The 23501-nt window shown below is 51.3% G+C and overlaps 1 protein-coding gene and 1 long non-coding RNA gene across 2 annotated transcripts in view; one reads left to right on the forward strand and one right to left on the reverse strand.

Annotated features, from left to right (window-relative positions):
- Positions 1-19836, reverse strand: part of LIMD1 (LIM domain containing 1) — a 71376-nt gene extending 51540 nt beyond the window's left edge. Inside the window, exon 1 of the mRNA XM_081526016.1 lies at positions 17695-19836. Within this exon, the coding sequence (XP_081382142.1) occupies positions 17695-19090 (1396 nt within the window). The 5' untranslated portion in view covers positions 19091-19836. The remainder of the gene's footprint in view (positions 1-17694) is intronic.
- Positions 5501-12618, forward strand: LOC145520177 (uncharacterized). The gene is made up of 2 exons (XR_014064284.1): positions 5501-5776; positions 11917-12618. It is a non-coding gene; the product is annotated as an uncharacterized LOC145520177 (long non-coding RNA).
- Positions 19837-23501: the final 3665 nt, after the last annotated feature.

Raw genomic sequence — 23501 nt, forward strand, 5'->3', positions numbered from 1 at the left:
CTCTGCAGTTCCCAAACAGAGTCCTCCCCACCCCATCCTCCCTCTCCCTCCCCTGGGGTGTCAGGAGCAGGGAGCGGGGCTGGATTGAGTCTCCAGCTTCAGGACTGATGGGAGAGAAACACCAGCAAAAGATTTCCCCTTAGAACAAAGAGGAAGTCTGGAAACAGGCTTTGATGGGTTCTGTGGCTGAGCCAGTGAGCCATCTTGGACCAGTTACTTCATTGCTCAATTTCCCATCTTCAAAACGGGGAAGTAGTCCTGGGTGTGCTGCAGGGCTGCGGGGAGTCTGAGAGGTCGCCCAGGTGAAACCCCTGCACGTCACTCCTTCCTAAACAGCCCTGAGCCACACGTGGGAAAGGTGGTTTCAAAACAGAGGTTTTAGCGTCACTTTTGGGCTCGACTGAGAGTGTAACACATTCCCCCTTTTTGAGAAAAGACAAAATAACTGCTTTTAAAGACTATCCCATTTAGAATCTGCAGAGTGGATGAGCTACCCGTGAGGCACACAAGAGACATGAGTTTCCTGGGCGACCAAGAACCAAGACATCTTTCAGGGAGGGGCCTGAACAACTAATCCAGCCAGAGAGAGGAGCCTGGAATGGTGATGTCCATCATGCATGGACCGGGAGAGGGGAGGAAGTGGAGAAGAGAAGGTTGGTTGGACGACGGCTCCAATTCTGAGAGTAAGGAATGGGGAAGAGGGGAAGGGGGAGTCTTTTCTGAGCCTAGCAGTGACAGGACCTGGTCATTTTAACAGGCCAGTTGCGTCAGATCTAGGAAGACGGGAGCCCAAACAGAAGACTTCCTAACAATCAGAACTGGCCAACTCGAGACTGAGCTCCCTGGACTGCTGGTGACATGCAGGAGAGAAGAGGGATTTTCTGCTGCATAGAGCTGGGGGGGGGGGGGCCTCCAGGCTCTCAATTCTGATTCTTTAATGACTTGCACGAAGTTAGACTGGCTGCTGGCCCTGCAGAAAAATCAAGCCAGCAGCTGGAATGACACAGAGTCCCCCAGAAGTTCCAGAAACCAAACAGAAGTACCACTTCCAACAAGCAACAGAAATGGAGAGTGCCTCTGCACTCTGGCTTCTGAACTCTGGCTTTGTGACATCCTGAGAGGCCCCCAGCCACTATGCTTCTAGCCAAAATCTAAATATCTATGTGTTTAAAACAGTCTGTCTTGGAAAAAAAAAAAAAAAAGCTGTCTGTCTTGAGACTTCCCTGGGTGATCCAGTGGTTAAGACTCTTTGCTTCAAATGCAGGGGGCCCAGGTTCAATCCCCGGTCAGGAAACTGGATCCCACATGCCACAACTAAAGATCCAGCATGTGGTAACGAAGATCTTGGTGCAGCTAAATGAATAAATAAATACTTAAAAAATAATAACAGGTTAAAAAAATAATAATAATAAAATAGTCTGTTTTAAGCATGATTATCCCTATGTAGAATGATAGATGTCTTTAGTTGGCTTGACCAAAAAGTTCGTTTAGGTTTTTCCATAAGAGGTTACAGAAAAACCCGAACAAACTTTTTAGTCAACTCCAATATTATTATTTTTGTCTATTATGTTCTGACTTTCCTACAGTTAGTTGTGTTTGTTTAAACGGTTTTAAAATGACAAAAACCACAGAGGAAAGCTGCTGGAAAGAAAAAAAAAATCAAACCCTTAAGACAGCATAGTAACTACCAAAAAAGGGATGGAAATCTCTTGCAAAGATATTGCAACAGAAGAAATTGGAAGGGTATCAGTCAAGTGACACCAGCTTGCAGAGCAGGTGGTTTACAAAGCGACAAGCAGAGCAGAGCCCAAAGAAATTCCAGAGACAGGTCACATCAACGACCACAGAACCGGCGCAGCCACTATGGAAAAGAGCACAGAGGCTCCACCAGAAACTAAAAACAGAACTACCGCACCATCCAGAAACAATTCCAATTCTGGCTATATATCTGAAGAAAATGAAAACACTAATTCAAGAAGACTCTTGAGAGTCCCTTGGATTGCAAGGAGATCAAATCAGTCAATCCTAAAGGAAATCCGCCCTGAATATTGCTCCAGTACTTTGGCCACCCGATGTGAAGAGCTGACTCACTGGAAAAGACCCTGATGCTGGGAAAGACAGAGGGCAGGAGGAGAAGGGGGCGACAGAGGATGAGATGGTTGACTGGTGTCATGGACTCAATGTCCATTGAGTTTGAGCAAAGTCTGGGAGATAGTGAAGGACAGGGAAGCCTGGCATGCTGCAGTCCATGGGGTCGCAAAGAGTCAGACACGACTGAGCGACTGAACAACAAACAACTTAGTAAGATACACACATCCCAATGCTCATAGCAGCACTATTTACAATAGCCAAGATACGGAAGCAAATTAAGCATCCATCAACAGATGAATGGATTGTAAGAAGATGTACCCCACCCCACCCCCACACACAATGGAATACTACTCTGCCATAAAAAAGAACAAAATTCTGCCATTTACAGCAACATGGATGGACCTAGAGAATATGCTACTTAGTGAAATAAGTCCAACAGAGAAAGACAAATATTGTGTGACATCATTTATGCAATAATACAATACAAATGAATGCATATGCAAAACAGAAACAGACTCACAGATACAGAAAACAAACTTGTAGTTACGAAAGAGAAGAAGGAAAGGAAGAGTGACAAATAAGGGGTATGGGATTAACAGACATAAACTACTACGTGGAAAAAACAGATAAGCCACAAGGGTATATTGTAGAGAACAGGGAATTACAGCCATCACCGGGTAATAATTTATAACAGAGTATAATCTGCAAAAATTGAATCATTATGTTGTATTCCTAAAACCAATATAATCTTGTAAATCAACTATACTTCAACTAAAGATATCTGCATACATATACACACACTCCACAGGAGGGCTCTCACACTGCTGGCAGGAATGTCACATGCTGGGAAACTTTCTGGCAGTTGCTGGAAAAGGTAAACGTACTCCTACCATATGATCCAGCATTTCCACTCCGAAATACGTGCCCCAGGGAAATGAGCGCATATGTCCACACAGCTGATCACAGCAGACATTCATCATGGCCCTACACTGAGAGAACCCACAGTTCCTTCAAAGGGAAATACAAAAATGTGTATTTATACCACGGGGTATTACTAGGCAGTATAAGAGGACCAACTACTGATTCAGGCAACCACAGAAATTCATTTCAGACACTATCTAGGTGAAGTAAGGCAGACAAAAGAATACTACAGCAGATTCTCATTATTCAAGGCACTTATGCCCCATAAAGTCACCACAAACACCAAATTGTTCTGTTGTTGTGCAGTTGCTAAGTTGTGTCCGACTCTCTGAGACCCCATGGACTGTAGCCCGCCAGGCCCCTCTGTCCATGGGATTTCCCAGGCAAGAATACTTGTGTATTCTTTTTGGGGGGGTTGCCATGTCCTTCTCCAGGGGATCTTCCTGACCCAGGGATTGAACTCACGTCACCTGCATTGGCAAGTAGATTCTTTGAGCCACTGAGCCACCAGGGAAGCTGAAATTGTGAACAGCAAATCACTGCTCCCAGAGGAAACACAAGGTTAGGTTCCTGTGAGCCTCTGTGCACAGGAAAGTCAGTGTTCTATTTAGGGTTCATACCTACTACTCCACTTCAGGACTTCAGAGCTCTACCCGGCCAAGCAAGACAGGAAACCATCCAGAGACGCACGCAAGTTCCATGCTGTCCCATTGAAATTTCCTTCTCACCAAAATATGGTCACATCTCAGCTTTGCCCTGGGGAACGGGACTTCTCCAGGCTTACAGACTAGCCCACCTGCCACCAGCCATGTCACCCAAGTCCTTGCTCAATAAGCTCATCCTTCTGCTCAGATAGGTGGTCAGGGTCTGGCAGACATCAACACAGGGCGTCACAGCTATGACCAGGCAAGAGTGACAGAGAAACTGTGAAGCAGCATCCGCTGCATATCAGCCTGCTGGCATCGTAACCAAAACATTTCCATTTTTTACTCTGATTGCGTAACATGATAAATACACTCCATGATTCATTCATTCAACAAATACTTTATGAGTAACTTCTACAGACCAGGCCCGGGGTTCTATATTTTGAATCTTGTCACTAAACCAATGTTTGGTTTTATTTCCTCACTGTCCTTATTTCTTTTTTAAAATTACAAATTTATTTATTTGGCTGCCTTGCGTCTTAGTTGCAGTACTTGGGATCTTTCCTTATGGAATGAGGGCTTTGTTGCCCTGAGGCATGTAGGATCTTAGCTTCCAGACCAGGGGAGATGGACTCTTAACCACTGGACCACCTGGGAAGTCCTTTCCTTATTTCTTAAGAGTTGCTTTATCATAGAGCTCCAATTTTGTTTCCCAAAAGAAAGCAGTTCTGAGTTCATGAGCAAGGCTGATGATGACCAAGCACTATTAGTGGGACAAGAGTATTTCGCCGTCACCTCTGCTGGGACATGATCTCACAGAGGGACGTGGCGAGTCAACCAGGAGGAGCGCCTGTCATCACCACCCACTGGCCTGCTGCCCGGGGCGCGTCTGTTGTTTATCACACCCTCCCCACTCCAGCTTCTGTGCTCTGTGGCTGGGTTCTCTGCAGGCCAGCAAACCATCCGTCCAACTGATGGATGCATATGCGAGGACCCGCTTCTATCCAACCGATGCCCATACGCCCCACATCCAGTGTCTGGGTCCCGCCTCCAAAACACCGTCACCCCTAGAGCCAGGCGTTTCCTCCCAGCCAACAGCCCTGAACCCAAAACCAGCTCGGGAGGCTCGGAGCACAGGAGAGGAAACAGAATTGTAAGAAGCCCAGGCCCTCCAGTCCCCGTCAGGTGAGGAAACCCAGGGCAGCAAAGCGGAGCAGGGTGTCTGAGCCGGCACAGCCCTCCAGCACTGCTAGGAAGGCCCGCATCTTGCTGCCAACATGTTCCACGTGACCGTAGCTGTCAGCAAACACACTGGGGCCCAGCCCTGAAATCTGCCTCTCTCTAAATTCACTACCTGACTGCACCAGCAGGAAGCAATGCGAACTAAGGAGGGGGAAAGGGGGGCAGAACAGGAGATGCTTCGGCAGATGGGAAACCTGACCTCCTCCCCAGGGCCAGCCCTGCCCGTCCTGTGAGCAAACACGGCCATGATTTGGCTCCACTCTGCTAAAAGGAAACCATAAACTCAGCTCACAGGGAGATTCGGCCCAACAGGGAAGCCGCTGTCAGGCTCCCAGGCAGCAAAAGGCCAATCTGCTACTGTCTTATGAAGCTGAGGTGACTGTCACATGCAGTCAGGCCCAGGGCTGCCGCCATGGGTGCACCCTGGCTCAGGGCTGCATTATAAGATGGGGGCCCTGTTTACGAGATCCTGAAAGACCTGAGTCATTAGACCTCCCAGGACTGGCCACAGAACTCAAGTCCCCTCCTCTTGAATGACAGCATCACAGAAGGCTTCCAGAACCTTCTATATGTTACAAAGACATGTGGGGGGGGGGACTCCTGACTAACTTCCAGTGACCGAGAGTAACCAGACCGCGCTCCCCCAGGACACATGGAGACAAATCACAGAACAAAACAGATGAGGGGAGAGCTTGGCCAAGTCTAAACTCGTGGCTCTCGAAATGTAAAAATAACCTGGCTCTAAAGTATTCCCTCAGAAACACTCAGGCAGAGAGTCTCCGGCCTTCCAACATGACCCTGAGGTTCTGCGTCCAGCTGGTTTCCCTGGGAGGGGACAGATGAAAAACAAAACCTGACACAGATATAAATATTTTCTGGCAAGTACAACCCTGCAGTTGACACGCCTTGGAAATTTTGGAGGCCTGTTTTGGTTTAGGGTAAGGTTTCTGTTCGGTTTGCCAGATGGACTCTGAGCATAGCTTCGTCCGACGTTTGGGTTTAAACATCTAGACACATGGCCTGGGATTGATACTGACCCCGAGACCAAGACACTCTGCTGCCCCCAAAGAAACTGTGGGCTGGCACACCCCCGTCCTTGCACACAACCCTTGGGGCATAACCCCATGACAACGGGGCACTACCGACAGCACGGCCCACTTGCCCTAACCCACACCCTTCAGGGAAACAGGAGAGGTCCAGGGCCTGACGGGTGGTGGGCAGTCAAGATTCCTGAGCAGCCCACGTATGTATTAACACCCCTGAGCCTCCATGGTTCCGTCACGACCTGGCAGGTAGGGGCTGCTATGAGCCCCTGGCTCCTGGCCTGAAGACGAACCAGAGTGTACACCTGGCTGCAAGAGGGGGATACACCCCTCGAGCCACCCCAGGCATCCCCCCGCTGTGGTCTGCCTTCCTCATCACTCCACCTGAAAAGGGGGAGACCGCAGGCCTGACCTACCCGTGGCCATGATGCCCCCTGAGGTCCCTTTGTCAGAAAGCCACTGTGCTCCCAGGAGCCGAGGGCCAGTGCAGCATTCAGGTCAGGATCCCGGGCTTAGCAAAGCTCCTTAACAAATATCTTAGGCAGGTTAATTCATTTCTGTGTACCTCAGCTTTCCCGTCCATAAAATGGGGATCATAAGATAGGGTTGTGGGAGGATTAAACATGTTAATGCATGTGAGATGATTAGCGAAGTGCCTGACACAGGGCAACTTGCTCGATAAATTTTAGCAAAACTACCTCAGAGCCATAACCCAGGTAAACATCCTTTCCTCTTCCCCCTTCACACTCTAAGTGAAGCCCCTCCGTTCCTGCAACAGACATTCACCCAGCCCCCACGAGGGGCCTGAAGGCCCCGAGGCCACTATCCCCCGTCCCGTGCTAAGCCTGAGACCTAGAAACGCTGAGACCTAGAAACACAAGAGCCCTTAGAGGTGCCCTGGGATATGCTAGCAAAAGCAAGTTCAGTGAATCCCATGGCTAGTCCCCCTGCTGCCACCCACACTACGGACCCCAAATTTAATTAGAATGAGAGGGCTTCCCTGGTGGCTCAGTGGTAAAGAATCCGCCTGCCAATGCAGGAGACATGGGTTCGATCCCTGATCCAGGAAGATCCCACATGCCGCGGAGCCACCAAGCTCGTGCACCACAATTTCTGAGCCTCTGCTCGAGAGCCCGGGAGCCTCAACTACTGAGCCCACTCGCTGCAACAACTGAAGACCGTGTGCCCTACAGCCCATGCCCTGTGACAAGAGAAGCCAGCGCGATGAGGAGCCCATGCGCCGAAACTACAGAGTGGCCCCCGCTGGCTGCAACTAGAGAAAAGTCCACGCAGCAATGAAGACCCAGCAGGGCCAACAATAAATAAAATTAGAATTAGATTGAGAGCCTCAAAAGGTTTCTAGGGTGAATGACCCCTGTAATACCACTGTCTCCCCACGTGTGGCTGTTTCCCAAAGCACATCTTCAAGTCCTTCCTAAACTCCCTTTCATCGGACATGCCCTGCAGAGCAAACTGGCTTCTAGCTCAGTAAACGCTTCTACATCTGGCAAAGGGCCACGAATCATGATCCATCCTGCATCACATGAGCTCTGGCCACTATTGGGGATGAGAAACTTTCTGCAGAAAATCTGAATACTGATTATTCTAAGGACAGAAGGCAAGTCAGTGATCTGTGGTTCTTGTTTTAGTTGAATATATTTTCTGGCATGCCTGAAGTAAAAATGATTACTGCTTACAACTGTAACTAAACAAAACAAGTTGTTGTTTTAATTCTGTAGAAGCCTGGAAGGGGCGGGGAGGCTTGGCGGGCCAGCCCTCTGCCTTTCCAGGCTCTCACCACTGAGGATAACGCTGAGGTCCAGGCCCCTGTTACCTTGACCAGCTAAGATCCAGCCATCTAACTGGACCCACAGCTACAGGACTTCGGGTCAGGAAGGGCCCCAGAAGTGGCCCCAGGGCTCAGTACAGGAAGAGCAGGTGGCCCCACGTTACACCTGGGGCTGCTGGTAGCCTGGTACACCTGGTTGCCTCACTCCCAGATGCATGCCTTTTTTCCACAGTTTCTCCTCCCGAGTGGGAGCCATAAATCAAAAGATGTAAAGGAACATTAAAAACCCTCTGGCAGGAATAGCCACATCAGGTCAATTCGATGTTCTGGATTATGAATCAAAAGCGCAGGAGAATCAGATGGAAAAAACAAGACATGCTTTCCTGGTCACAAAGGAACAGAGAAGAAACATTTCACGGGGGGAGGACCTCAGAAAGACAGCCTGATGGGATGAGGCAGCTGCCGTGGGAAACCGCTGTCAGGACCGACCAGGGCTGCTGCTGAGATCCGCTCCCCCCTTCTTCCCCGAGGGGGATCGCTGGGGACAGGGCCATGTTGGCCAGAGGACATGGGCTGGGGAACAGCAAGAGCAGAAGTCCTGGGGTGAGAAGGAACTCTGTAAGTTCAGGACCAGCAATGAAGTCGGTGTGACAGGAGCTGGTCATCATGGTGGGGCTGCGGGGGACACCCCGAGGTTGGACCTGAGGCTGGGGTGACAGGACAGTGGCTGTCACTCCAAGTGCGAGGACTTGAGTCTGACCCTCCAGCGTCCTTCCCAGTCCAGTGCTAAGAGCACGGCAGGGACCGGGACATGTGTACCTTGCTGACAAGTGAACCCAGTGAACAGATGACTCACTCTGAATGAATTCTGGGGGTTGTTCATAATTCCTCCCCCCCTAAAATCTCAGAAGAGAAATCCTACAGAGAGAGGTAGGGGTAGGAATAAGGCTAAAACATGATGAACCGTCCATCTGTCTGGACCGCAACAGAGGACCAAAACAGTATCGGAGCCCTGACCGCTGACCACAAGGGAGCAGCCGCTGTCACAGAGCGAGCTGGACGGCCCCGCTGATGGCACTCACTCCTTGCTGTCTGAGCCTTGGCTGCACCCTGATCAGCCCTGTGCTCTCCTTCCATCCAAAACCTGCGTGATAGGTTTTTTAAATCATCTCAAGGTTGTAGGGAGCTTCCTAGGTGGCACTAGTGGAAAAGAACCCGCCTGCCAATGCAGGAGATGTAAGAGACTCGAGTTTGATCCCTGGGTTGGGAAGATCTCCTGGAAGAGGACACAGCAACCCACTCCAGTATTCTTGTCTGGAGAATCTCATGGACAGAGGAGCCTGGTGGGCTACAGTCCATAGGGTTGCAGAGTCAGACACGAGTGAAGCGACTTAGCACGCGTGCCCAGGTTTAAACATGTAAACCACATGATTGCTCAGAATCTCGTATTTGCAGTCAGAAGCCACAATTATGCTTGTGGAGAGTGGTGATCACTGTAGGAGGCACATGGCAGGGAGCTTCTTGGGTGCTGGTCCTGTTCTGTGCTTTGATCTGAGTTCTAGGCGTGTTCACCTTGTGAGCATCTATATGTGTGTCTTGTTCTTGTTGTGATTGTTGTTTAGCCGCTTTGTTGTATCTGACTCTTTGTGACCCCATGGATTATAGCCCTCCAGGCTCCTCTCTGTCCATGGGATTATTCAGGTAAGAATACTGGAGTGGGTTGCCATGCCCTCCTCCAGGGGATCTTTCTGACCCAGGGACTGAACCCACATCTCCTGTGTCTCCTGCATTGACAGGCAGATTCTTTACCACTGAGCCACCTGGGAAGCCAATATGTGTATATTATACATCAATTTTTTTTAAAAAAAATGTAAAATATATACATTCGTGGTTTTGAGAGGAAGATTACCTGGCCTACAACAACAACAAAAAAATCCCATGTATGCTATGCAATTTTTAAACGGCTAGGCATCCCCTCATCTTAGGATGTGCACCTACCTGCTGGGCTAGACAAGCAGAATTAGACTCTTGAGTGTCATTTACAAAAGTTACCAAAGGATCAGAAATTTACTTCTATGGCTACGGAAGCCTGGATCCAGTAGGTCCAAATTGCCATACCATATTTCCTAAAGGAATGTGGGCAGAAGTTCCCTCACTTGGTCATGCCAGCTACTCAGACAGGCCCAGGGGGTTACTGATCTTCTGCCCCCTTCTGCCACTTCAGTGTTCAGTTTGGGTTTGCTGCGGAGAAGGCAATGGCACCCCACTCCAGTGCTCTTGCCTGGAAAATCCCATGGATGGAGGGGCCTGGGGGCTACAGTCCATGGGGTCGCTAAGAGTCGGACACGACTGAGCAACTTCACTTTCACTTTTCCCTTTCATGCATTGGAGAAGGAAATGGCAGCCCACTCCAGTGTTCTTGCCTGGAGAATCCCAGGGACGGAGGAGCCTGGTGGGCTGCTGTCTATGGGGTCACGCGGAGTTGGGCATGACTGAAGCGACTTAGCAGCAGTAGCAGCAGCAGTGCTTGATGTCTGGGGGGGTGAGTGGGGCCTCTGGGGTGCACACAGGCCACTGTCCTGAAACTGGGAGGGGCCCCCTTCTATAGGATTGGCCCACGTTGTTTCCTGTTATGTGACAAATGCTCTGAAAAATCACTCTCAATTTTTCATTCAAGTCTGGACTTAAACCCCACATTTCAAGCATCTGTTGCTAATAAAGTCAGATAAATAAGCTCAAGTCATGTCTGACTCTTTGCGACCCCATGGACTGTAGCCCACCAGGTTCCTCTGTCTATGGGATTCTCCAGGCAAGAATACTGGAGTGGGTTGCCATTTCCTTCTCCAGGGGATCTTCCCAACCCAGAGGCAGCACCCACGTCTCCTGTGTTGGCAGGCAGGTTCTTTACCAACTGAGCCACCAGGGAAGCCTGGAAGTCAGATGAGACTTAAAAGGCCATTAAGACAACTTGCAGCTCAATGTTGAAGAGACGGTCAGATGGGAGGGAGCAGAGAGGACACGTATGGGTTCCTTGTCTGGACGCTTACTTCATCTCCTGCGCTTCTAGTAAAACAAAATCAGGTATGACAGGCTCCCTGGCCCCTGGCAGGGCTGGGCCATCCCCAGGAGGAGTCATACCTCTCCTCAGGCTCCCAGGCTAAGGCGAGTCTGCTGTTAACAGTTTTCTGAGCTCACATACTGCTGCAGGAATGTCCACCCAAGACAGGAAAACTGAAGACGTAGCCAGGCGTGCAGGTGGGCAAGTGCCCATCCGTCCACTTGCTGGGTGACAGAGACCCTGGAACCAGCTTCCTCTTGCCCCGCCACCACCTAACAGAGTGTGACTGTCATGGGTGGCACCAGTAGTGCCCAGTCCCCCACAGCAGGGTGGGGGGGAGACCCCGGGGGAGCTGCAGGTCCAGAGACCTGACCCTGGAAAGGGCAGGGAGCCCACTGATACCTCCGCAGCAGCTGAGCGGAGACTGAATCTGGAGGGGCCCACAGAGAACATTCACCTCAGCCCGGAAACGCTGCCTAGTTCTCCATTCGGGGAGTCGGAGCCCCAACTGGTGTGGTAGCACCACCGCTGACCACAGTGTGGTCCTGAACACTTCACAGCCTGGGTTCCTCAACTGTAAATGGAGGAGAGTGGAGTCTGGCTATGCAGGTTAAATACAGGCGCTCAACAGCCATCACGGTGATTAAAATCACGGCCAAGGTCACTGAGAGTGGGGTCTTATCTGCCCTGAAGAGGGGATGTGGTGGGGTGCCCAGATCGCCCTACACTGAAGGAGCCTGGCGTGGTGGCTAGGGGTGCAGGGGGGTGGCCCTCACCTGTCAGCCCCTTCGGGCACGGCCCCAGCTACATGGAGGCGCCTTGCCGGTCATGCCCACCTGGAGAGGACCAAGGGGTAGGGTGTGAAGGCCAGGTTGTCCCACCCCAATTCGGGGCAGCTCTGAAGGGCTCTTCCAGCCCCAGAGCCCCCTGGGGTCGGCCCAGGCTGGTCAGGCCCACACTGCAGCCAGGGCTTCTCCCTTGCCCACTCCTGCGTCCCCCCGCCCTCCACACACACCGTCCCAGCAGCGTCCCCTAGGCCGCCCCCTGCCCACTAGACTCTGCCTTGGAGTCAGCTTTCCCGGTCACCCCGCCGGTGATGGGTGGTTTATCTGTGTCCTTTTTCTGTAGAAGGGGAGGAGATGCCCAGCGTGAGGGGACAGACGGCCACTGAGGAGGAAAAGGTGAGAGAGTAAACAAAAGCCACGAGGGCCTCTCCACTTTCTCTGCAGTGAACCCACCGGTGTGAAAACAACCACACAGCGACATCTTCCAAGCACGAGGCCCCGGAGGAGGAACCCGACGGCGTCCTTTCAGCAGCATCAACTCTTTCCTCAAGGAAGAAACACACAATGTGGCCACAGAGGAACATGGCAGAAGGACCAGGGGAAGCAATGCCTTCCTGGGACCAAAGTGTCCCAAACCCACAAGACCGGGCCATGGAAAGTGCCAGAAAGGTCCTCCATGATGAGCTGATCGATAACCGGACACTGAGGTGTCTTCAGACCCAAGGGTCCCTGAAGGTGATCTTGGGGATTCACAAAGTCTTCCCACAAGGTCATGTCCAGGAAGGGGTCCAGGTAACCAACTCTAACATCAACTCCGCTTTGCTTCTGGCTAGAATTACATTGACTCTAACGGGGACGACTGCATTTCCCTGATTCTCTCTGGCAAGAGCCTTGTATCAACAGATATTCTTCTCGTTGTTCAGTCGCTAAGGTGTGTCTGACTCCTTGCGACCCCACAGACTGCAGCACACCAGGCGCCCTGTCCTGCACTATCTCCCAGAGTTTGCTCTAATTTACGTTATTTAGAAGTAAAATTTCATCTTTATTTAGTGTGTTGGACAGACAGAAATCTTTCAGATAACACCAGATCTAGAGAAGGGAAAGGCATCTGCTGATGTGAGCCCCTCAACAGGCCAAGCGCCTCGTGTTATGGAGAAGGGAAGAGGCCTGGAAGGGCCTAGGGTGTGTTCAAGGTTCCACAGCAGGGCTGGGCCACACCTTGACGGCCAGGTGCTCACAGGAGACATGTCCTCCTCGGCCATGTGGCCGGTTCCATTAGAGCAGCTGGAAGCTCAGCTACCAAAGCTCTCCTATATGATGGCCAGTGGGGTCCCCTCATGAGCTCAGCGGTGGGCAACTAGACAACACTTAAAGGGCACAAATGTAGTCCACCGCCCCTGGGAGTTTGTCCCAGGCTAGGCTTGCAATTTGCAGTTGGCCTGAAGTCCACATGAGGCTACTTACGTGACCAGAGCACATGCAGAGAGGGTGACACTGAGTCAACTCAACACGTGCTGATGTATAACAGCTGCCAAGACGCACTGTTCGGAGGGAAAGGCAGAGAGAAGGTAGACAGCAGGCCTGGCTGCGACCCACAGAGAGATACACGCACGTACTCACACACCAGGATGCTCAGCTACAAACTGGGGTGGGAAGGAGACAAACGCTTCACTCTACCTGTTTTTCCGTCTTTGGAGTTTTCTACATGCAGCTGTAATGCTTAGTGAAAAAATAAATTAGATATGATTCCCTCTACATTTCATAGAGAGGTAGAATAGGTAAAGTCAGAGGGATAGAACACAGGTTGGTCACTGCCAGGAGCTGGGAGAGATGAGGGATTGAGAAGCAACTGAGTTATCTGTGTGAGTTTCCTCTGGGGGTGACGAAAATGCTTTGGAACTAGACGGGGTGGTTGTTTGCACAACATGGCGAAAGTGCTAAATGCCACTGCCTGCTTTTTAAACTAATTAAAGAGATCAATTTTATGTTATAGGAAGTTCTTCTTGATTAAAGGAAAAAACCATCAGTGCAGTTCAGTCGCTCAGTCGTGTCTGACTCTTTGATACCCCATGAACCATAGCACGCCAGGCCTCCCTGTCCATCACCAACTCCCAGAGTCCACCCAAACCATAAAAGTAAATAAATAAAGCAGGCTTTCACGTCTGTGCTTGGGAGGCAGCTGGGCAATGCTGGTTAGAAGAGTGGGAAGAGGGGCTTCTCTGGTGGTCCAGTGGTTAAGAATTTGGCTTGCAATGCAGGGAATGCGGGTTCGATCCCTGGTGGGGGAACTAAGATCCCACATGCCACAGAACAACTAAGTCCTCGCGCTGCAACTACTAAAGCCTGTGCGCTCTGTAGCCCGCGAGCCACAACTAGAGAGTCGACGCATCGCAACGAAAGACCCCGCACGACGCAACAAAGGTTCCGCATGCGGTAACTAAGACCTGATGCAGCCAAATAAATAAATAAAATATATTTAAAAGAATAAAGAAAACAAATTTCATTTTTAACAAGTATGTGAGAATAGCACATTAAAAAAATAGTAATAATAATAAAGAGGAATGGCAGGGAGGCCCAACTGTGGGGCTCAGACCTCAGCTGTACCCAGTAGGCCCTGTGAGACCTGGGATCAGTCATCTAACCTCTCTGAACCTCAGTTTCCAGGCTGGTGAAATGGGCTTCCTAACGTCATATGAATAAAGTAAACAGGCCCCAAGGGCCTCTGCTCCTGCTGTCTGCCCTGCTGAGCATGCCCTTTCCCAGGGCAGACTCGAGGGTCACCCCCTTGCCTCCTTCAAGCCTAGCTCCAAAGCCACCTTCTCGATGGGATTTCCCCTGATCATCTGCTTGAAAACCAGAAACCTCCCTGGCTTGACTCCCTGCCCTGAGGCTCCATCCTCTCCACTTCCTGTTTCCCTCCCTCATACCTGCTTATTTATTTTGTTCATCTCCTGCCTCCCTCTCCTGCACCACCTGCTCTGGAGAAGTAGGAGTTTCCATCTGCCCCGTGTACTACGGTACCTCAAGGCAGGCGCTCAATAAATATGGGATGAATGAATGGAGAGCGCTAGCTAATAGTGATCTGGTGTGTAAACTTGCCTCCCTCCAAAAATAAAACTGCTGTTTGTTGTTTAATGAGCTGGAAATTAAAAGTTCAAGACAAATACTGTATTTCACATATATGTGTAATCTAAAAAAAACCCAACACACACAAACAGACACAAAAAACATAAACAGAGGTATAGATACAGAGAACAAACAGGTGGTTGCCTGAAAGGAAGGGAGTAAGGGAGGAAAGAAATAGCTGAAGGAGGGTAACAGGTACAAAGTTTCAGTTGCAAAATAAACTAGTCATGGATATGAAATGTACAGTGTGGGGAATATAGTCAATAACAATATAATATCTTCATATAATGACATACTGTAACTAGACTGACTTGTGACAGTCAGAAATGTACAGAAATACTGAATCATTACATTGCATAATAGGAACTAACAGTGTTGTAGGTCAATTATACTTCAAAAACAAACTCATAGAAAAAGAGATCGGATTTGTGGCTACCATCAGGGAAGGTATGTGCTTCTTTGGGCTTCCCTGGTGGGGTTCAGACGGTGAATGAATGAATGAATGCATGAATCCACCTGCAATGTGGAAGACCTGGGTTCTATCCCTGGGTTCGATCCCTGGGTTGGGAAGATCCCCTGGATGAGGGAACAGCTACCCACTCCAGTATTCTGGCCTAGAGGGGTCCATGGACAGAGAAGCCTGGCAGGCTACAGTCCATGGGGTTGCAAAGAGTCAGACACGACTGAGCAACTTTCACTTCACTTCAGTGGGGGAATGGGACACGAAAGCAGTCAAAGGCATAATGTACAACACGATAAATATAATTAACATTGCTATATGTTGTATATGAAAGTTAACAGAGGAAATCCGGAGTTCTTATCACAAGGAAAAAGTAATTTTTTGAGATGAGATGATGGATGTTCACTAACCTTATTGTTATCATCACTTTATGATGCATGTAAATCAAATCATTACGCTGAGGCCCTCCTGGTGGCTCAGTGGCAAAGAATCCTCCTTCCAAGGCAGGGAACAAGGGTTCAATCCCTGGTCTGGGAAGATCCCACATGCCACAGGACAACTAAGTCCACGTGTCACAACTACTGAGCCCACGCTCTAGAGCCTGTGCGCCTCAACAAGAGTCACCCCAGCTCGCCGCAACGAGAAAGAAAGCCCAAAAGCAGCAACGAAGACCCAGCACTGCTAAAAATAAACTAATAAATAAATTTGCTTAAAAACCTTTTAAAAAACAAAAAACTTAGAAATCTTTTAAAGAAACTATTACGCTGTGCATCTTAAACTTATACAACATTGTGTGTCAATTACATCTCAATAAAACTGGAAGAAAAATACAACAGTTTAAACTGAAAAAAACAAAACCCACAGTATTTCCAGAGAAAAGTATTATTCCCAAAGAGGGGGATTTGCAAAGGAGAAGAGATTCACAGTGAGAGGGTGGTTCACAGTGAGAGGGTGCTACATGCTCTAAAACATAAACGGCAAAGTAAACAGCCACCCTGACCTCTGACTGTCCAGGGTGGTGTGAGAGCTGTTCCTGTGAGGCTCTCATGAAAAGCAAGAACACGGTGCCCCTGCCTCAGACCCGTCCCTCCAAGCACCTCGGGACAGAATCATTCATTCACGCAGGATGGGGTGGACGGACAGCAGCAAGGCCCTCCCTGTGCAGGGCCTTCCCTGCCCCCGCCAACAGCATGCATACAGGGAAATGGTGACCTCAGTTACGCACAGTTCAAAAATGAAAAGCTAAAATAAAATATTGATACCATGCAAAAAATAAAACGAGAAACTACTGTACGGCTCAGAACTCTACTCTATGCTGTGTGGCGATCTAAATGAGAAGGCAATCCCAGCAAGAGGTATACATATAGCTGATTCTCTCTGCTGAACAGCAGAAACTAACACAACACTGTAAAGCAACTATCCTCCAATAAAAAGTAATTTAAAAAAATAAATAAAACTCAGGCTCTTCTAACAATAGGCTGTCTTTCTAGTTAGCGCTTCTGTGAGATGGCTACATCGTTACTCAACAGGATGGTATCTCTGCTTTTCTGCTGCCTCCAAACTCTACGCGGAGGAAAAAAAAAAAAAAGCTGAAGCCAGCAATCTCCAAGACTTTGTGGCTTTAAAAAGAGAATAAAACAAAGCCTGCAAGAGGGAGTAAAACCAACAAGGAGCATCTTCCATTCTCTTAGGAGCCATGACTGTGGGTGTAACCTGGCTGCCAGCTAGGAGTCAGGATGGGGGTGCTGAGTTGGAAGGTACCTCATGCACAGGTCTCCAATTTCCCAGAATTTCAGGACCGGGGCTGGCTTGTGAACAATGCCAATTGCTGGGCCCCACGCCAGAGTTTCTGATGCAGTAGGTTTAGGGTGGGACCTAAGAATTTGCATTTTTAACTAGTTCCCAGGCAAAAGGATGTTGCAGGTTCAGACTATACTTTGAGAAAGACTGCTCTAGAACAAAGCCTTCCAGGTCAGAAGGCTGACCTCAGTTAGGTCAGCCTCCCTCCACTGACCTCCCTCCGCTGAACACAGAACATGCAGGCTGACACATGTGCACACAGGGAGCCACAGAGAGCCCGGGCCCGACCACTAGTCCTCTGATAGCCAGACTCCCCTGGCACAGCCAACAACTGATGGAACAAATTCTCTGGGGTACATGGACCTTTTAAGCAGCCCATTCGGGTCCTGCCTGAGCCAGTCACTGCGACAGGTTCTAAGTCACTCCCGAAACCCTTGAAATCCAAAGTGACGGATTTCCCTTTTTGGGGGGAGCAGTGATGAGCAATCCCGCCCTTTGCACGTGGGTAACCACCGGCAGCAAGATCCGCTTTCTGCCTAGTGATGATTTCAAGTCTCTTTTCAAGTTTCAGAAGAAGCAGCTGAAAGAGGAAATTAAAAAAAAAAAAAAAGACAGGCCCACTCAAGGAGAGCAACAGCATCCCTGGTGGGGGGCGGGGGGCACTTCCCCCTAATGCCCAAGTGCAGGGACCCCATCACCCACTGTTGGCAACCACGCCAGCCTCTCACTACTCACCAAAGTAATCAGCCTTTGGGTGAGCATCCATCTCCCGCTCCAGACGCTGGGTGAGGGCTTCTAACTTCAATTCGGCGGCCGTGGGTCCAAGCTCAGGGCCCGGGATGAGTGTCTGGCAGGGTAGCCTCACTCTGGGAGAACTCGGTGCCTCTGGGAGCACAGGCCCCAGGCTGCCATCAGAGGCCCAGCCGGAGGCACCTTCTTTACAAGATAACTCAGGCAGGGTGGACATCACTGGATGGACAAGGCTGTTGGGGCTGAGCTTGGGACCAACGCCAGGATCTGTACAGCCAGGCTTGGGACCCAGCCCAGGGACAACACCCGCCTGCATATGGTCCATGCTGGCTGGCGAGGATGAAGGGGCAGAGCTAGAAAGGTAAGATTTGGGCCCATCTTGGAACCAGGGTTGAGGATCTACAGTGGGTTTGGGCATTGTGCCTGAAACCTCAATCCCTACCCCCGAGTTTGTTCTGGGAAGCGACCCTTGACTGGGCCGGTTCAGGGCTAGGGATGCTGAGAAAGAAGGGGTCCTGGGCTGAGCAGACCTCGGGAGGGCCCCATTCTCTGGGCCCGGGGAAGGGAGGCCAGGGCTCACTCGCTGGGAGGAGGCGGTGGTCCAGACGCCCGCAGGCTTCCCGCTGTTGCCTCCTCCAAGCCCACCATCCTGGCCACTCTGCAAAGACCTGCTGGAGCCTGGGAAGAGCTGCTGGTGGTACAGGTGAGGATCCCTGGAGGGCTTAGACAGCAGCGGGTCGCTCCCTGGGGTCCCAGACCACCCACTTCCTACACCCAGCCTGATGCCAGGGGACACTCCCGGGTCGTCAGCCCACTTGGCGCCTGCCAAGGACAGGTTGTCGTAATAGTCTCCGTGGGTGAGGCAGGAGGGATCCTCACAGGGGCCTGGCCGATGGAAAGCAGACATCTCAGAACTTGCCATGCTCTCCTTGGACCCACAGTCTTGGCTGCCTTGCCTCGAGCCACGGACGTATAGTTTGGTCCCCCTCTGCTCCTGGGGTGGGTACAAGGGCTGCCCAGGCACCACGGTGCTGGTCGTCCCAGGGGCCACAGTCGAGGCAGCAAGAGGGGGCTTGGCAGCACCGTCCGTGGCCAGCTTGCTGCCCCCACTAGCTTCCCGGTGGGCCGGTGGGCCCAGGCGCCCCCCGCCGTTAACGGGGCCCCGGCTCCCCCTGGGCAGGGTCTCCTCCTGCAGGAGCTGCTGCTGCTGGAGGTGGATTTTGGCCATCTTGGTAGCAAACACCCTGCGGGTTTCCTCGAACTCCGGGTTGTTGCCTGCACCCTTGTCCACTCGGAAGAGTCCATCTTTGGAGGCCTCGTACATGTTCAGGTCCTCAATGAACTTACTGGCCTCCAGGCCCAGGTCGTCGTACTTATCCATGTTGCTGACCCGGCCTAGCCTAGTTGAGTGCGTGGAGGTGGGGCGGTGGGGGTCCTGGCAGAGCGTGGACACTCAAGTCCAGCCCAGGACAGGTACAGCCTTCCACCTGCCCACCAGGAGAGTCATGACCCCGGGCCTTAGAGTCCAGCGGATGCTAAGGCCTCAAAGTCACTTGGGCCCAATTTGCTTCCAATTCCCCTTCCCCTCGGAGGTGTCCGCGTGGGGGCGGCTGGCGGCGCTTGGCTGTCCGAGCTGGCTGTGAGTTCTTTTCTCCGTTTCAAATCATAAAACGGAAAAGAAATACGGAAGAAAAAAAAAAAAATCACATCCTCCTTAAGCAACCAAACTCAAGACACCCACAAGAAGGCAGCAGCCGCTGGACGGAGGGAAAGTTGCTCAGTGAGCTGAGCGCAGAGGGCCCCGGACCGGCCGGGCCGAAGCGAAGGCGCGGCGGCGGGAGGCTCGAGCACGTACCAGGCGCTCGGTCCTCCGCGGCTTCCCCTGGTGGAGCGGAGCAGCGATCGTGGCCGGCGCGGGGACGGATCGAGGATCGGGATCCGGGGCACACGGGCCGGCCGGGCCCCGGCGGGAAGTTCACGGCAGCCGGGCGGGCGGTCTATTGTCCGATGGCGGCGGTGGCTGGGCGCGCGCGAGCCGGAGGGCGGCGGGACGCGGAAGTGAGTGCGCCGGACGCCGTCCCCGCCGCTCGGTCGCCGGCCGGGCACGTCGCGGGCCTGCGAGGAGGCGGAGGCGGAGGCGGCGGCCGAGGGGCGGGGGCGCGGGAGAGGGGCGGGGTCGGCGCGCGCGGCGGCGGGCGCCCCGGGGCAGGCCCGAGCCCGACCGGGCTGGGGAACCTGGAGGTGTGTCCCGCGCGCCTCTTCCAGCTCTCGAGCGCGGGGCCGCCCCCGGAGAAGTCCGGCCCGGCTCCGGTCCTTGGGCAGAGCGGGGCGGAGGCCACTCCGCGGGGATCGCTGGCAGGCGACCTGCACGGCTTGCGTGGACCGGAGACATGCCGCTTGAGCTTGGCAGGAGTCTCGAGGTCGCGCGTTCCTCGCCCCCTCGTACCTCAGTTCCCCGAGTGGAAAGCCAACCCCTTGTTCCGGCTTTGCCCCGGCCTTGCCCATGCCCCTACACAAGGTGCAGGACTGGCGACCCACGGAGTCACCTGTGGGCTGGCCCAAGTTCTCTTGGACAGGTAGGGAGACTGAGGCATCGAGGAAAAAGTGTCCAATATGCCATCATGACTAGCAAAGTGTGGATGGGTGCCCAGGTCCTCTGAAAGGGGGTTAAAAGGCACATTGTTGCCCGGAGCCAGCGTCCTAAGTCCCTCTGTTCGGCCATAAATTCACGTGCCCTGCTGGCTCATTATTCATGGGAGGATTTCTGATCCCCCAAGTAGATCCGTGCGACTCTGGGGGTGCCAGGCCTGACTCCTGGGTGCCCTAGCAAGGCCCACCACTCCCTGCACCACCTCCGAGGTGACCCTGGAGAGGTTTTATTTCCCAGAGAGCAGACATCGTGATCCTAAGGCCGATACCAGACCAGTCAGTTCCCTGGTTAAACCCTCAGTGCTTACCAGGGACTTGTATTGAAACCGACCCCACAACGGCCTTCCTGCCCTGGCAGGGTCTGCCTCCCTGGAGGCAGGTCTGATTGGGGAGTCTTCCCTGCCACTACTTGCCGGAGCTTCCTGGTGTCTGCCCAGAGCTGGCCCTTGAACTTCTCCGTGGCTCATCCTTACCATCTCTGCCAAAATAACCGTCTCTAGAACCCTTCTTTTTCAGCACCCTCTTTATTTCCTCATCAGTTCTGATCACTATTTATATTTATCTGTTTACATGTGGTTTTTTGGTGGTTGGCTCGTTTTCCACCCCATTAGACCATGTCTGTATGCCCAGTATCTATATAACACAGTACTTAATGGTTGAATAAATGAATTAGTGAATCTATTTGCCAGCGTTGTGACAAGGAACAAATAATGCAATACACATGACAGTGCTTTGTACTCTGTAAATCGAAAATGTGGTTCATCGGCAGGTAGACAACCTCAGACATGCAGATGACACCATACTAAGGGCAGAAAGAGAAGAGGAGCTAAAGAGCCTCTTGATGAAGGTGAAGAGGAGAGTGAAAAAGCTAGCTTAAAACTCAACATTCAAAAAACAAAGATGATGGCATCCGGTCCCATCACTTCATGGCAAATAGATGGCAAAACAATGGAAACAGTAGGAGATTTTATTTTCTTGGGCTCCAAAATCACTGCAGATGGCGACTGCAGCCATGAAAATAAAAGACGCTTGCTCCTTGAAAGAAAAGCTATGACAAACCTAGACAGTGTATTACAAAGCACAGACATCACTTTGCTGACAAAGGTTCATATAGTCAAAGGTGTGGTTTTTCCAGTAGTCATGGACAGGTGTGAGAGTTGGACCATAAAGAAGGCTGAGCGCCAAAGAATTGATGCCTTCGAATTGTGATGCTGGAGAAGACTCTTGAGAGTCCCTTGGACTGCAAGGAGATCCAACCAGTCCATCCTAAAGGAAATCAGTCCTGAATATTCATTGGAAGGACTGATGCTGAAGTTGAAGCTCCAATACTTTGGCCACCTGATGCAAAGAGCCAACTTATTGGAAAAGACGCTGGGAAAGATTTCGGACAGGAGGAGAAGGGGACGACAGAGGACGAGATGGTTGGATCGCATCATTGACTCAACGACATGAGTTTGAGCAGACTCTGGGAAATGGTGGGGGACAGGGAAGCCTGGCATGCTACAGTCCATGGGGTTGCAAAGAGTCAGACATGACTGAGTGACTGAACTGAACTGATAGGAGGTACAGAGAGTTAGCTGAGAGTGACCTGGGGATATGGCTGCAGGGAATTGGCTGTTTAGGGCAATGAAAGCGTGAATGGGCTGAAGAAGAATTCATGATGGAAGCATGAAGCCTCCCCCTGTGCTCCCCACCCCCACCTCCACTCCCACCCAAGATCCTGGCCCTGAACCACAAGAAGGCTGGCCAGCACAGGGCACGTGTCTCTCCAGCCGAGGTTCCGTTGCACAGATGTGGGTGTGGAGTTGGGTCTAAGTAGGGCTGCCTTTTGCCAAGTGAGCTCAATGTAACTAGAGAGACAAGAGAGTCACTGTCTCTTCTGCCTAGAACTGCTCCACAGATATGCCTCTGACTCCCTGCTCTATAGTCCTCAGGTCTCCACTCAACGGTCACTTCCCTGGGAAGTCTGCCTGCCCCCTCTCCATCCCCAACCCCACCTGCTCCCACAGTGACCAGCTGTCTCCTCACCAGAATGCAAACATCACGAGGCCCCATCTCTGCCCATTTTGTTCATCACAATAGCCCAGGAAAGCAAAACAGTGCCTGGTGTGTGGTAAGGGCCCCCAAATGCCTGATAAATGAATGCATGAGTCACATGAGAAGAGGAAGTACAGGCGTTACCATCCACAGAGAGAATTAATTGGACTTCGGAACTCCCTAGGGTTAAAAATCTGCCTGCCAATGCAGGGGACGCAGGTTTGATCCCTGGTCCAGGAAGACCCTACATGCCACGGGGCAACTAAGCCTGTGCGCCACAACAAGGGAAGCCACCGCAGTGAGAAGCTCGTGCCCTGCAACTAGAGAGTAGCCCCCACTCGCCGCAACTAGAGAAAAGGCCGCGTGCAGCAATGGAGATCCAGCACAGCCAAAAATAAATCAATAAAACTATTAAAATAAATGAATAAATACGCTATAAAGACATGTCCATAGTAATTAAATCAACAACGACAACAAAAGAATTCGTTGGACTTAACAGTGACCCAGATTCAGAGAAGCAGTTTGGAGAAGAATACAGAGGAGACTGTATTCTTCCTCTTGTAACTCTCTGTGTCACTACAAACCTTCTGCAGATCTTGTTTGATCACCTTGTACCAAATATTTGATCTGCCTCGGAGATCGTATATTTGCCAGGCACGAGTATGACTACATAAAATTGTATGTGTGTGTGTCTGAACATATGAGGGAACGTATTGGACTGAAGAATATCTGTTTGCATGCCTACATATATGTTTTTTATATAAGCATGTATAAAGAATCATTGACTAAACGGCATTTGAAAAACCCTCGTCCAACAGACTGGAGGCAGTAAACGGTGCTCAGACAGCCAATGAATTACCAGGGGGCCCAGGAGGCAAAGGGCCCCCATCCTTGGACGGAGCCCTGCTTATTTTGCAGTTAACTGAAAGGGCCTTTCTGTCCCATTTGCTGGGCTACAGGGAATGTCCCAGCACACAATGCGGTGAGTGTCCTAAAGCTGGAGGGCTACTTCAGGGAGAGCTCTGAAAAGAATCTTTGTGTTTCAGCCAGGCGGATGGATGAAGAACTAAGAACCCAGGTTCCTCTGGGCTCTTTCCATCCCACGG

The sequence above is a fragment of the Giraffa tippelskirchi genome, chromosome 9, assembly GCF_054371585.1.
Source record: "Giraffa tippelskirchi isolate mGirTip1 chromosome 9, T2T-mGirTip1v1.2.pri, whole genome shotgun sequence".
In the NCBI taxonomy this organism is placed as follows: domain Eukaryota; kingdom Metazoa; phylum Chordata; class Mammalia; order Artiodactyla; family Giraffidae; genus Giraffa; species Giraffa tippelskirchi.